At 37.2% G+C, this 15224-nt stretch overlaps 2 protein-coding genes across 3 annotated transcripts in view; one reads left to right on the top strand and one right to left on the bottom strand.

Annotated features, from left to right (window-relative positions):
• IFT74 (intraflagellar transport 74) overlaps window positions 1-15224 on the top strand; it is a 74668-nt gene that overhangs the window by 13065 nt on the left and 46379 nt on the right. For both annotated transcript variants that reach the window (XM_067553168.1, XM_067553169.1), the window contains exons 9-12: window positions 7104-7242; window positions 8551-8613; window positions 12132-12275; window positions 13079-13119. In XM_067553168.1, coding sequence (XP_067409269.1) covers window positions 7104-7242; window positions 8551-8613; window positions 12132-12275; window positions 13079-13119 — 387 coding nt within the window. The remainder of the gene's footprint in view (window positions 1-7103; window positions 7243-8550; window positions 8614-12131; window positions 12276-13078; window positions 13120-15224) is intronic.
• On the bottom strand, window positions 8-5400 carry LRRC19 (leucine rich repeat containing 19). Its single transcript, XM_067553170.1, has 4 exons — window positions 5312-5400; window positions 3587-4097; window positions 3105-3320; window positions 8-1702 (listed from the first exon to the last, which is right to left on the bottom strand). Exons 1-4 carry the CDS (start codon window positions 5393-5395, stop codon window positions 1374-1376), a joined length of 1140 nt encoding a protein of 379 aa, XP_067409271.1. The 5' UTR covers window positions 5396-5400; the 3' UTR covers window positions 8-1373.

A 15224-nucleotide genomic window follows, 5' to 3' on the forward strand; every position in this document is an offset into this window, starting at 1 on the left:
TAGTCTTAAAGTACATTTAAAAAGATTGTTTCAATATGCTTTAATAAAGTTGGTTTCTAATTAGCTGACACACATAATGGGTTTGTTCTCTAAGTCAATCAGAAATTATCAGGCTAATAATCATACAAGGATTACTGTTACTACTGCATCTAAGTTCATTAGGTAAATATTGTAATTAAATAAATACACCACAAGTTTTTGTAGTACTGTATATTTGTTTTTACAGTTGGTACCAGTTCTGTCCTCATATATGCCTAAACCACTAACCACTAACATTTCAGTGGGTCTATTTCAGGATTGATTAGGGCCATTAATATTTGAAATCTTGTTTTTAATACAGTGTAAAGATTTTGTGACTTTAAAAGTTTAATAAAAAACGATGAAAAATGTAGAGCATTTTGTTCTATGCTGTATTTTATAATCACTTTTGGAAATAAAAGAAAAATGTATTTAGCATTCATATTAAAACAATTATCTATTTTGTCATTTACCATAAATTATTCCTTAAATAGAATGATGTTTTCCTATATCTCAACAACCTTATATTTTTAGAATATTCCAAAATTTTGAAGAGATTCATCTACCTGCAGTTTAAAAACTGAAATTTCTCAATGTTTTCTTTAAGTTGTTAAAAATATGTACTGCATTGGCAGTTTTCAAATGTTCATAACATGTTAATGAAAAAGACATCAGGCAACAATGGGATAAGATAAAAAGATGTTTGGCATATAATATTGATAATTTGTCCTTGGATGCACTGAAATGCTGGTCGTGAGACAACATTTTGTTTTGCTTATTAAATACCTTTTGTTTATAAGTAAAGAAAACTCAGTTTGGCTTAGATATAAAATCCTAGGTGCTCTGATCAATGTTTTTAGTTTGCCTAGTGGATAGAGCATTGAATTGGGACTCAGGATACCTGGGTTCTCAATTCTCACTTCTGCCAGTGGCCTGCTGGGTGACTTGGGTAAGTCACTTCCCCACTCAGTGCCTCAGTTCCTGGCTGTAAAACAGGGATAATGATGCTACCTCTATAAAGTGTTTTGAGATCTACTGATGAAAAATCCTATCTAAGAACTAGGTGTAATTTTCCCCCCTCATAATCAAACAGTGAGATTTTTAGTGTCAGTTATATGGAGGATATGCTTACATACTTTGAAGTATTTGTTACTGTAGTAATTCATGCACATCACCAGATTTCTTACTTCTACAGTTAATACAACATGTGCTACACATTTGTCCAAAAAAGAGATTGAGAGCTGTAAATTCAATCTGTGATATATACAAGAAATATTTATATACAAGATTTTGAGTGGATTGATCCTATATAATCAACTATTGAGAAATCAAGTTATCATCCGTTATATAAGAATTTAGCCCTCTTCAGTTAATTCAGGATCGTATATGTATTTGTCTTCAATAAATCCATCCTCATCAACTACAAATGTGTGAGTTTGTTCAAATACTACGATGGAATCTTGCTCAGTGGTATTTGATATTGGTGGAAAAGTGCTCATATCAGTTGTGAACTCCTCTTCAAACATATCTGGTTCATACTCTTCCAAACGATGGTGATTGTAGCTGATCAAGTAGTGGTACCACAGTGGGAATTTTACAGCAATCAAAATCAGTAGTGAAGTGGTTAGCACAAACACCAGAACACCCAGCAGAAAGGCCCAAGATTTGCCAACAGGTGGAGAATCTTTAAGAATACAAAAAAAAAGTAAAATCACTTTAAATTAAATATTTTAAATATCTTAAACCAAAACAAGCAACTTCTTGCATAATACCCAAAAGAACTATTATTTTAATTGCTTCATGGCCTGATGAGGGACTCATGAAAAGCAAGTGATAAAGAGAGTTCTTGACTCTCTCTGTACAGCATTAATGGAATACTAATATTTGGGCAATCAAAATCTCTGCACTGAGGACAAATTTTTTATGTGAGGGTGCCTAAGTCCATATTTTCACCCTCTAAATACTCAGAATGTGCTGTGTGGCCAAGTTTAAATAAGTAACTTCAGGATTGAAGGTTGACATGTTCTGGGCATGTTCCATTAAATCATTTTTTGGATTTTAAGGATTTGGATTTCTAGGATCATCCCTGGAATAGGACAGATGAATGTGTAATTGACTTTCATTTTCAAGCTTGAAGCTGACATGATAGTCACTTTTTAATTTTTTTTAATTTTTCACATCCCTCCAGATATATTTCCTTTATGATGAGAATCCCAACAGACTATAGCTGCCAAGAATCTGTATTTGCAAATCTACCCTGTGTTTTCACAGTGCTGGCTAGTGTCCCGGGAAGTATGTCAGCTGTTGCAGCCTAAAGGATTTTGTGGCTGTGCTGACCTCCTAGGTATAAAGCTATCCAGAGATTGCTGTCACTTCCTCCTATTTCAGTCACTCATCAGTCCTATTGGTCTCTTTGTCCAAAGCAGAGAAGGCTCAGGAGCAGGAAGTGGAGCAGCTACTCTGAGTGGGGAAAAGGCAGGGGAGCAGAATCATTTGGATGGAGGATGAAGGACAATACATTGTGGGTAAAAAGGGAGAGGAGTATCTCAAAGGGTGGACGTGGTTCAAAATGAGACACCAATGGTGGAGAGAGTGGTGTAAATCCTCCTTGGTTTCCCATAGGGATAGGGTGGGAACAGTCACGTTGCCCTCCCCCTGATCACTTCAGAGGGCAGGGGTAAGGGTATGGGTAGGTAAATCAGTAGACCTTGTTTACATACCAAGAAGACAAGAATAGGAAGGAGCCTATTTCAGGGATAGAGGACGGTGGGTGGCTTAACTGGAAGACTTGATTGTAGTTTATTTAAAACACAAACGCTTGGATGATTATTTGAACTTCAAATCTTCTCACATCACTAATTTATAGATATTATTTTACACTATCCCATAATGGAGTTCTAATTCAGGTCAGTTTTAAGCTCCTGATTATGATAAGCATAACATTAATTCCACTTAATGTGAACATAATATTCCTGTTCCTGGAAGCACAACGATCCCCAGATCCCTAACTTATTTGGAGAAATGTCTCATAGTACTAGTATTGGACAGTGCTATTATGAAATATTAGAATGAAACCAATACATCACCTGCATGGGATGCATTATTCCTAATACTGTTATTTGAAGAGGTTAGAGAGGATGTTAAAATGACAGTGATTTTAGGACTAATGGCAGATGTGGAAGGTGTAGTGATTGCTAAAGAGCCTCTTCTTGAGTAACAATTAGTTGTCTGGATAGGTGCTGTCTTGATAGAAGATTTGTTCCAGACATCTGGATATGCACACAGAGTGTTGTTTTCGTTTTCTGAAAGTATGAATAATAAAAAGATCATGAGAGATTATATTTTAGGGTCTGTGCTGCAGTATAAGCGAGATATTGTGGTATATAAGTAAAGTTTATTATTAATTAACACAGTTAAACCATATTTTATACCTGAGGGCAAACTGGATGAGGCTCAACCCAGGTAAGACCAAGATAAGGCTGGTTGATTGGGGGAGAAACAAACAAAAGTAATCCCTCTGGAGTGTAAATATTGTAATGGCCTGAATGCTGCTGTTGTCAAAACTTACCCATTGTCACATTTGAGGTATTCAACCATTTCCGTAAACTGAGCAGGCCACAGGAACAATGCCATGGATTTCCATTTAAAGTAACTGTAATCAATTTAAACGATGCTTTTACATCAAAGTACTTCAACAAATTGTCCGCTAGACTCAAAACCATCAGGGTTTTTACAGTTGTAAATGTGTCAGAATCCAGCTGGGATATTTTGTTATGATTTAGATACAACTTGGATAGTTGATTTAGGCCTGTAAATGCAGCCTGTTCAATTGTACTTATACAATTATGACTAATGTCTAGAATTGTGAGTTTTACCAGGTTGCAGAAACTATTATTATGTAACACAGTGATGGCATTTTCATTCAGATAAAGTTCAGTCAAGTTAATAAATCGCTGAAGAATCTTTTTGTCGGTATCATTTAAGGTAATGCTATTATTATTAAGATATAGTATAGTAACATTTTCACTTAGAAAGGTAGGGATAGAAGAGTAATTCTTTGCAGATTCTTCACAAGTGACCTGTTGAAGGGAAAGAGAAAAATAATATAAGCATTCAAAATTACAAAATATTTTCTAGTAGTGAGATTTGGTGGTGAAGGAGAAAGAGCCATAAGCTCTGCAGTACAAGAAACCTTGGTAACCAGGTATACCAACTCTTTAAGGTTCAAAAGGAAAGCCTTCCTGCGGCAGTACTATTCTATTCCTGATTTTCTTAAAAATATACTTGTGGGACATGGGACACTGAGGTAGAGGAAGTCACCTTAATGAAACAATTATGGAGTGTGGAATTCCAAGAGGAGAGGGAAGTAAAACTCCCCTGTGTGGGGAGGAGATCAAGCTAGGATAATGGCCACGGGCAATTAGGAATGTAATACGGAGTTTTGGCAAGGCCTGCTGGGAAGGTGGTTGAGTATAAAAAGAACTGCCTTGCTACATAATAGGAAGATCCTTAAAGAATGGTACAGTGAAAGGAAAGGGGCAATTTTTGTTCCATATGTAAAGATGTTTATTTTAATAAGACTTTCAGGCAGACCCTTTGGAGAAGGATTGAGTTCCCTAATACTAAATCTTTATTGCAATCAAGGCACTTAAACTAATTTGATTTTTCTGGGTTGAAACTAAACCACCTGAAGGCATCTCAGCTCTGAAAACCTACTGTAGTGATTTTATTCTGCATAACAGCGAGCACACTGATATGCTTTATTTTTACAAGAGGATGGATTTTTCTTTTTGTGTGCAGTTTGTTCTCCCACAAGTTAATGTAAAAGATAAAGAGTAAAGTTAGTTCTAGACAAGTAGGCAGTAGGTAGGGTGCTAAGCAGCTTACAGTTTTTTGGGCTTGCTTGCTCCAAAACTAATTGAAGTCAAGGAAAAACCTATTGACTTCAGTGGATTTTGGATCAAGATCTGAAAACATAAACATATCAAACACGTTTGCGATGCAATAAATTACAAAGTGCAGTCTTGTCATAATGATTTGTATTGATTTTTTGTGCAATTCAAAGAAAGCCATGTCATTTATTCCATTTCTACATGCTTCTACCATCAGGTTGTTGGATATCTATATATAGGCTTTGTATATATACCTCATAAAGTATTGAGATGGTTGAAGATGAGACTATTATTAAAATACATAACATCTTTGATCTACAAGGAATCTCCTGTAATTTTTGTGGATCTTCTTAGAAAAGGAGCAAAACTTAAACATTAGTTTATATGATTATAAAACTTACTAGTTGAGAAGTAATATTGCATTCAGCAGTGACTGGATTTGAAAATAGTACTCCAATCCATATAATTAGCCAAGTGATTTTCATGTTCAAAATCTAGAAGAGAAAATATTTTGTTTGTTAGGGCCAAAATTTAAGTTACTATCTTAGTAGTTTAAAGGCGTGCTTCTGGTGAAGATGATTTTAGTAATGTAAACAAAAATGTTGAGTTATAGTTGAAACAAATGATTCATCATAACTTACTGTGTTTTTTTCTTACGTAAATATTGCCAAGTGCCTAAATAAGACACCAACAGGAGAGAAAGATGTGTTTTAGCCAAAACAGCTGCAGCTTTTATTGAACTGAGCCAAACCTAAAACCAACCAGGCAGCTTTTGTGAAGTCAATCAATATATGTGGCGACCAGCACAGTCAATAGAACTCATAAGCTACCTGTTACTCATATCCCCCTATGCACCTATCCATCCATGGTTCGGAACTAGGTAATCATGGTTCAACCTGCTATGTTGGGTCTGAGCCCATAGGTGCTTTCTTTGAAAATGTTTCATAAATGGCTTTTTAGGATTTTTCATTTCATAGTGATGTGTTCCACTACACTTCCTACATTAGTTAAAAATCAATGACAAATGCAGTTTTCAAGAGTAAATTGGGGAGAAATGTAGTTCGTAAAATCAGAAAATCTTTCCTTTTCAAAAGACAGCCTGTTTTCTAATCTTCTAAGAAAGCATAACTCAGTGGCTTGTGAAGGGTTCATATTGATTGAGGAACCCAAAGAGTCTTTAATGTATGATCTATTTCCAATCTGACAACCAAATTATATAAACACTTAAGATATTAAGTTGATTCCTTTAAATATTCTATAAAGTATCTTACCTTTCTATTTTTTCTGAGACAGCATATGTGTGTTTCCTGTGCATTAAAAAGAAGTGTTGTATTGCAACAGCACTTTACTTTGTTTTTAACCTTTGTACTCAGTGAACAGGCAGGTAGCTAAAAATAAATAAATAAAAGACTAGCACTTCCTTAGCAAAAGATTTACTAGATTGAGCAATTTCTTATGGTCATCTTAGGTTTATTTGAATCTACAACCAATAAGGAAGTCCGGTAATAATATGTTTAGGTAATAATATGTCAATTCCTGATCACATAGGAGAAATCAAGTTAAAATACTGCAGGAGCTTACACAAAGGATGAGTTGTAGTCAGTTAAAGAAACTTAGAAGGGAAGAAGTTGATTTTGTAAGTGGGATTTAGTCAGTTAAGTAAAATCTGCAAATCTTTACAGATGTGCACAATTTAAAATGAAAATTAATGGTTTGCAAGCCTCATCTTTATAGTTTGCTAATTTATATGTAAAGGTTGTATAATTGAAGCAACTATCTCCAGTAGTATCTTAAATCTATCATATAATCCCTCTTTATTTAGGGGGAACATTACATAGTACATCAGCATTCAGAAAGTTACTTTATGATGGGTCTGATCGTACAGTTGTTTTGTGTGCAAAACTCCCATTGATTTCAGTGAGTTAAATGTGTAAGGACAGACGAATCAAGCCCAGGATTATTCGAAGTGTCTCTCATATATTTCAAGCAAAAAATCTACAATAATATTGCATTTATTTTATCTGCTGGAATATATTTATTTTATTCTGGGGAAAGAAGTTAGATGTATATTTTTGTGTGAAATCAGATTGTTTCAGGGGGTACAAAACATGGAATTAACACCTCTTTATTTTATAAATAAAAGGTATAACTAGTACTTAATACTAATTACAAAACTTTCCTCTGTTATTACAGCAAAGAAAAGTTTATTCAAGCAGTGGAAGAAGATATTGAACGTGAAAAACAATTAGCTGATGACATAATAAAAAATATGTCTCAGGAAAATCAAGCTAAATACATGGAGATGAAGGCTACAAATGAAAAATTGTTGCAGGTGAGTTTTGTCATATTGTTTGTCTAAGATGTGTGTAAAATTAGCCCCAAGATTTTCACTGTATAGTTTGGAATACTGAAGAATTTAAAGAGGATTCTTAAATACTGATTAATTTAAAAGGAAACTTTCAGATAGCCTAATCCCCAACATTTCAACTTTGTGCTAGTGCATGAAAACCAGAAAGTGAAATTGACAAGAAACAAAATAAAACTTAGCACTCCCACCTGTAGATCTCAGTGTGGTTTACAAAGGATAAATCATCTTCATTCTTCTCCATCATTCTCATTGTACAGATACAGGAAATAAGAGTGTAGAGGTTAAGACCCTGCTCCTACAAACACTTAGATGCTTAACTTTAAGCACATGAGTAAAATTGAGTACAGTAGAACCTGAGAGTTACGAACACTTCGGGAAAACTCTGACATGCTCATAACTCTGAACAAAGCATTGTGGTTGTTTCTTTCAAAAGCTTACAACTGAAAATTGACTTAATACAGCTTTGAAATTTTACTATGCAGAAGAAAAATGCTGCTTTTAACCATCTTAATTTAAATGAAACAAGCACAGAAACAGTTTTCTTACCTTGTCAAATCTTTTTTTAAACTTTCTCTTTTTTTTATGATAGTTTATGTTTAACAGAGTACTGTACTGTTCAGTCTCTGCTTTTTTTTTTTTTTGGTCTCAGTGCCTGATTGTGTACTTCTGGTTCTAAATGTGGTTTGTGGTTGACCAGTTTGTAACTCTAGTGTTCGTAACTCTGAGGTTCTCGTGTACATGTGTAAACTTTGCAGGATCCAGGCCTAAATGACCTGCCTATGGTCACATTGTAAGTAGTGACAGAGCAGAAACCAAGATTTCTGACTCTTTATCCACTACAATAACTGCCTGCCATAAAATGACTTGTTTATTTTTGTTGTCCAAACTGAATGGCAAAAAGTATATGCACTGTAAAAATTAAACTTACATTTAAAATTTTTTTTCAGTTTCAGTAATCTAAAGTTTAACAAAAGAGATGAGGATATTTTAAACTGATACCTTCCCTTCAAATTAAAAATTGGAGGTAGGGGACAATGATTATAATTACAAGTAATGGTGAAATGAAGCTTATTCATGTAGACACCATACTGCAAAATCAGTGAAGCTCTGCATGGGACTGTTGGAGGAAGGGATCTTAACCTATTCAATCATATACCTAACAGGAACAACTAAATGTTCTACAGCATTTGCAAGTATAACGTGTAGCATAGGGAAGTAAATCCTCCTCCACTGGTACTTGTTACCTAAACGATTCATTTTTGTTTCCTCTAGGAATTAGATGCACAACAACAGGAGTTGGATGCACTGAATATAAAGGAAGATGCTCTAGGAGCTGTATGTATGAAGATAAATAACTGATCTATTTATATTTGTAAATGCAAAAAAAATTCTTACATCAAGAAAATAACCACAGCATATTTTTTCTATAACTTTAATGGCTTGAACCTGCACCCATTGAAGATAATGGCAAAACTGCCATCTATTTTAGTGGTGTGGGATCAGGCCATTAATGTGTATAATTTTATTTTTATCAGATAGGTCCAAAAACTCACTAATTGTGATTTATAACTTTTTTTTGCTAGGCGTCAAGTAATCAGAGAACTGTATTTCACAGCTGGTATATCATATATGTGAAATATAGCTCAGTGATTACATCTTAGATGTAAACTATTACTTTTGAAAGCATTAAGAAAGTCATTCTTTTTATGCTAATAAAGTAATTGCTTGTGTGTGGATCTAAACATATGTCCGGGAGGATAGAATTCCATCAGCAGGCAGGATGCAGTGCTGTAATACTATCCTTCTGTGGCCACTTTTCTAGCTGTGGAATAGCAGATGCAATCCTTCCAAACCCCAACACAGGGGCTCTTTGTTATCCTACATCTGTGTATTAGCCCAAATCAGTGGTCCCCTCCAGAGGTATTGGTGCTCCTCTGAAGATCATCTTGCATGGTTATTTCTCCCACTCCCATCCCTGTAGAGGCAACAGTAGCATGGAGGGCCTTGCTCGTACTCTCTAGCCTGAGCTAAATTTTGCCGCTAGTGAATATATACTGTGCTGTCACTTAAGTGTGTAGTAGGCTTGTGGCTTTCCCCCATGTTTTCCACTGCATTGGATTTGCTACTCAGAAAGAAAGCAGAACATATTGTAGTTTTAGATACTCCAGAATTCATGATAGTGAACTCGTATAGCGATGATGAGGTTTCCTTTGTAAATTCAATTTTTTAGTTACCAATAACATCGTCAGGTGTATTCTTTTGGGACATTGGAAAACAGAATTACTTTTAATTGTTCTCTGAAGATATTCATCACCTCATCAGTCACAAGCTCTTCTTCCCAGAGAATTGAGAAGTTTGCAATTTCTCCTTATGACTCACTCTTCGTTAATATGTGTGTGAGTGACTTCACCTCCCACTTTGGAAAAATTGGCATTTGGAGTGCAAAGAGGTGTCTAAATTTCATAGCAAGGGTTCTCTCTCTCTCTCTCTCTCACACACACACATGAGTATTGATGTAATGTATGTATTATGATAAAGCCAGGCCAGATGGCTACAAAAGGGTACTACTATTTGGGTTCTGGGATGCCCGCACATGGCTAAAGCCCCTCCCCCAGCCTAAGGGGAGGAGCTACTGAGCCCGGGAATCAACTGATTACAGGGGACAACGAATGAAAAAACAGGAACAGGCGTGAAGGTCAAAGGGCTAAAGGAGGGAACCTGAAAGGGACACCGAGCAGAGAACCCCAGACAGTGCCCACTGCTTCTCAAAAGTGGCTAAGGAGTCAGTGGACGCGGCCCAGAGGAACTGTGCCTGGATATGTGATCGGACGGAGGAACAGAAATACGCCCCACAGTCACAGAGCACCTCTTCAGCCAACATCCTCTCCCTGGTGGTATAGACAGCCACCTTGTCCAGGTCTAGGAGGAGGCTGACGAGGAGGTCCCGCGACTTTATGGGGCCACGGACGGGGTGCGCATATAGGAACAAGTGTGGGGAAAAGTGCAGCCAGAACCTCATCAGGAGGTTCTGGAGGAGCCGGAACAGGGGCTGCAGCCTGGCGCACTCCAGATGAACATGCACCAGGGTCTCCCTCGTGCCGCAAAAGGGGCAGGTGTCGGGGCGAGGGGTGAACCGTGCTAGGTACATGCCCGTGCTCACTGCTCCATGGAGGAGCTGCCAACTGATGTCCCTGGTGGGCCATGGAACCAAGGTGGATTACAGACTAACCCGCCGAGGTTCCTTGCCCTCGACAGGTGGTCAGAGGTCCTGCCATTGGGTGTCAGGGCGGAACACGAGGGCGAGGAAATGTAGAGTGTGGAGCACGAGCATGTACAGATGTGCCTGTGGCACAGTTCAGAAGTGCACTGGCTGCAGATCCTGCAGCTGGCTCAGGGTGTGTGGAGAGGATGGCCGGGAGGGCTACAAAAGGGTGCTTTTTCCCCCCCTCCCCCTCAAATTATATAATCTAGTTTTTATTAGTAAAAGAAACAGGACAGCAAAGTAGTTTTAATTGAGAAAAAAGTTTTATCTTCTGTGTGTTGTACCAGTTTTCCTTTTGCCAGATAGTAAATGTTTGGGTTTAAGGTCAAACACATGCCTATCTGCCTCTCCTTTCTTGCCCAGGCGATTCATTTTCTTTTGAGAATTCTTCATGATAGTCTTAACTTTCTTCACCATCTTGGCATCTCACAGACCAGAAGTGTCACATGGTGGGCGAGAGGAACTGCAACTGCGTGCTACAGATTTAGGGGGTTCAGATTCTTCACGTTTACGCTTCCGAGTAAGGGCAGGTATATCAGCCCTAGAATGCTAAAGGCCCTTTTCCGTGCAGGCAGGCGGGAGGTTACTGTAGGTCAATTAGAAGAACCTGAGCCCAATCAAAGGCTACTTCAGGCCTACTAAAACCCTGCCTCTGCTAGAGAGAAGGGTGTGGGGGACAAAAACTGACAGAAGGCTTGTAGCAGTAGAAGGAGAGACTTCCCCAACACAGGAGATAGTGCTTCTCCTCACAAGGGGGGGCAGCAAAAGAAAAAACCCAGGCATCAGCTTGGGGGAAGGGCTGACACCACCCTAACCCCCCAGGGCAGCACCACCACGGCTGCAGCCACACTGAGGGAGCCAAGGAAAGGTACTCCTTGCGGTCTGGGCATTGTAGACTTACCGATTCACCTCTCCCATGGGATGGAAGGGCATTCCACAAGCTCATACTAAGGCCCACCACGAACACTCTAACAAAAAGACGCTGACAGGAAAAGCCAAGAACTCGTCCAGGATGGGGCAGATTTACCCCAGGCCCATCCTGCCAGAGGAGACGGCCGTTACCCAGCAAGACTGAGGTGGGGTGCTTTGCCACAGTATCTTTAGAAAACAACAGTTACAATGAATTAATTTCCTCTTTTCTTACTTACACAGATCAGTGGCATAGATATTTTCACAGCCCCTTCAAATATTAGATATTTTGATGCGTGCATATGGTTTGATATAGTGAAAATGTCTTGACCACACAAGTCCTTTTTGCCCCTTTCCTTAGTAGAGATTATCTTCTAGCAAAGAAGGAGCAGAAATGTACTCGGTAAATTTAGAGTTCCATTAGGGTAGACCCTCATAGCAAGACATAGCCTAATAAAGCATTCAGATAGCACAGAGATGTTCAGAAACTGTGGTTAAGGGCAAGATCCTGGATAGCTAGATTATATGGGTGGTCCATTGTACCCATTTCACTGTACTTTTACCAAATAAACTTGTTTGATTAAATATGTGAGTTTTGCTAAATAAAAACACAAGCATTGCAGCAATTTCTTGCCTACTGGAAATGCATCTAACCAGCATTTGTTTGTCTTTTTCTGTTCAGGAAATAGCACACTCCCAGGTAAAACAAGAGGCAGTGCAGCTGTATGAAAAACTACATGGACTTGAGGAGCATCGGGATCAAATGACTGCTGAAGACCAGAGTATGGGATCTCCACAGGAAGAAAGAGAGAGATTACTGAAACAGGCAGGAAAACAAAATGATTATTACATCTTTTGTTTACAAGGCTTTTTTAATTTAGTGTTTTTAAGGAATGACAATGTAAAAATACTGAGCTGGATTCTCTTTGTTGATTCTGACCCTTTTTGCTCTTTGAGCAGCACAAAGGAGCTGGAACCTGGCTGCAGCTACCGGATTAAGAAGTAACTGGAGAGGGTGGAGCTCTCAGCTAATGTAAAACTGGCAGAGACAGCTCCTGTGTTAATCACCTTCACCCCAATTTAGGGGGCATGTCAGTATAGAAGAGGAGCATTGGGGCTGGGGAAATTGGATTAATTTTATTTAATATCTTTCTAACTCAAGCCTAAAATTTTTGGAAAAGTGAACAGTCTTATTAATTAAGGACCCAGTCCTGCAACTTTTTCTGATGTAATTCTTACTAACATAGGTGGTCTGATTAATTTAAATGAGGCTGTTTGCATGCATGGGAAGTATTCAGATGAGCAAACATTGCAGGATTGGATTATAAAATAGAGCATTAAAATTTAAAATATGTATTGGGGAAAGAAGAGAAGCACTGTGAGGTAGTTGAAATTATGACACCACTAAATGATAATATTGCTGCTTTTATTCAGCAAAGCAACCATTATGGAAAAATGATTTGAAAGCAGCTCTTTTTGCAGGCTGAACCTTCGTTCATAGTATAACTAAGTAATACTTTGGTTAATAACAATAATAATTTGGTTTTGTGCATTTTTTAAATTGTCTTTCTCTCTTTTTTGTCTTTGAATTTATTCCCTGTATTAAACATTTGTTATTCATTTTTATAGGTTAAAGAAGATAACCAGGAAATAGCAAGTATGGAAAGACAGTGAGTACTTTTGTCATATTGCTCTTATAGGCCCCGTTCCCACCAATGGGTCCACACGTAAGAGAAGTGTTTGAGTATAAGATTAGGAGCCAAGCATTACTCTTTGTTCACACCAAGACTGCCTCTATGAAATTGAGCAAGTCATTTATCCTGTTTGTCTGTTATCCTGTTGTGAGAATTAGTTAATATTTATAAAGAGAATAGATAAGTAGCTTGTAGCTGTTATTAATAATAATCTATAGTAAAATTAAATTACTATAGCCATTAAATTAGTAATTAAATTAAATTACTAAAGCATTCTTTATATACATTATACTCACTAAAGCTACTATATTTGAGGGTCTCTTGGTGTTTACTTTAGAAACGCAGCTGTTTTTAAAAAAATTTCTCTGAGTTTAAATGTAACTAACAGTCTCAATTTGGAGACCTTTAAAATTTGTTTTAAATTATTTTTAAAAAGTTTTTCCAAACTTTAAAATACTTAACTGACTTGCTGTGTTGAAATGTGTTGCATAAATCAAAATGCCCATGAGACACAAATAAATAAAAAATATATGCTTGCTTCCATAATTTAAAACTGACATCGTAACTTGTTTTAATACAAATATTTATTGATACAAGTAAGCCCTGTTACTACATTCCAAGTTAAATATTGCCTAGTCCATATTTATGTAGAAGGTAAACTGCTTAAAGATAAGGTTGAAACTCTCATCTGTGCATAGATATTGCGATGCACATTATAGCATTAGGGTGGTCATGCCGTGATGAAAGACGTCTGTAATATCTAGACACAGATAAGAGGGCAATCAAGAGACAAGAAAATAAGTTAGGAACAAAGTTTTTAGCCTGGACGTTTATTTTACTTACTCGTAGCTTTTAAGTCAGACTGTTATGCTACTTTAGCCCAGCAGTTTATGATTTAATATAACAACAAGCCACAATAACTTCTGCATGTGTAAACTACTGGAGTACATGTTGGGTATAATGTGAGGCTCAAGGTTGAAGAATTTTTTAAAACGTCTATGTTTTATATTATTTGAGCAATGATATCTGATTATATAATTAAGCAGTGTATCATAAAGAATACATACAAGGAGTCAAAGTTAAAGTTGAGCATGCTTATTTAAATTCTCTTAGTGTGTTTTTTGGTATGGGATTAAGTTAACATTTCCCAAATGTTGAAAGCTGAGCTCCCACTTCGGGAAAATGAAACCCAGTTGTGCCTTCTCCTTCAGCCTTGCCATTTGTTGTTAAAGGCCTCCAGAAGGAATGGTCACTCAGAGTAGATTCAGTAGATCTTCTTAATATACTACTTATCCTTTCTTACATGTTTTGATGGGTTGTGAAATTAACAATGTTGACATATAAGTATCATCACTGGCATCTGATTTAGCACCCACTGCAAAGAATGGGTTCACCCTACAGAGCAATTGTTTTGGTCTCTTTGCAAGCTCAGGTAGACAACACTGCATCATTTACACATGGATCATATTTTGAAAGTATTTTGGGATTTTTTCACCCAACCGTAATAGCTAAAGCTTAATTTTTTAAAAAGTGAAAGCTAAGATTATTAAGAACAACTGAGACACCTATTCCCCTTGGCTAATTCTTTGTGTTCAGTACTCAGTTGGGGATGCAATCTAAACTTTGGGAAATGCTGGATGAAGTAATAACCCAAAATGGGGCATGCCGTTGCTGTGTAATGAGTTAAAGCAGTACAATAATTTTATTTGCATGGTGCTGATTCTTAATATATGCACATTTATTTAGGATGAACTATAGAAAGTTCTTTTAGTGATTGCACATGTGCATTCCATTCTTGGTGTGCCCATGCTGCACACACACTCACCGGAAATTTTTTTCTTCATTGGTACCTGTTGGGGTGGTGCAAGAGCCATTAGCTGCCGTACATTGCTGGCATTGGTATAAAGGGCCCAGCCAACCCTGAGCCCCCTCAGTTCCTTCTTACTGCCCGTGACAGCCGCCGGAACTGCTCTTCTTCCATGTATAAGTTCTCTCAGTGGACTGTGTTTTCTTGTATTGTAAATAATTAGTGTTATTAAGGACATTGGTATTTAGGCAGTTAGATTTTTTTTTTTTTTACC

The sequence above is a fragment of the Emydura macquarii genome, unplaced genomic scaffold (assembly GCF_026122565.2).
Source record: "Emydura macquarii macquarii isolate MOO-44397 ecotype Brisbane River unplaced genomic scaffold, CSIRO-AGI_Emac_v2 contig_1451, whole genome shotgun sequence".
NCBI classification, from domain to species: Eukaryota; Metazoa; Chordata; order Testudines; family Chelidae; genus Emydura; species Emydura macquarii.

Coding starts and splice junctions, on each gene's coding strand:
- LRRC19 (XM_067553170.1), bottom strand. CDS start 5,395: ATGAAAATCACTTGGCTAATTATATGGATTGGAGTACTATTTTCAAAT. Junction 4,098..5,311: donor GCAATATTACTTCTCAACTA/GTAAGTTTTATA, acceptor TCCCTTCAACAG/GTCACTTGTGAAGAATCTGC. Junction 3,321..3,586: donor TACCTCAAATGTGACAATGG/GTAAGTTTTGAC, acceptor TCATACTTTCAG/AAAACGAAAACAACACTCTG.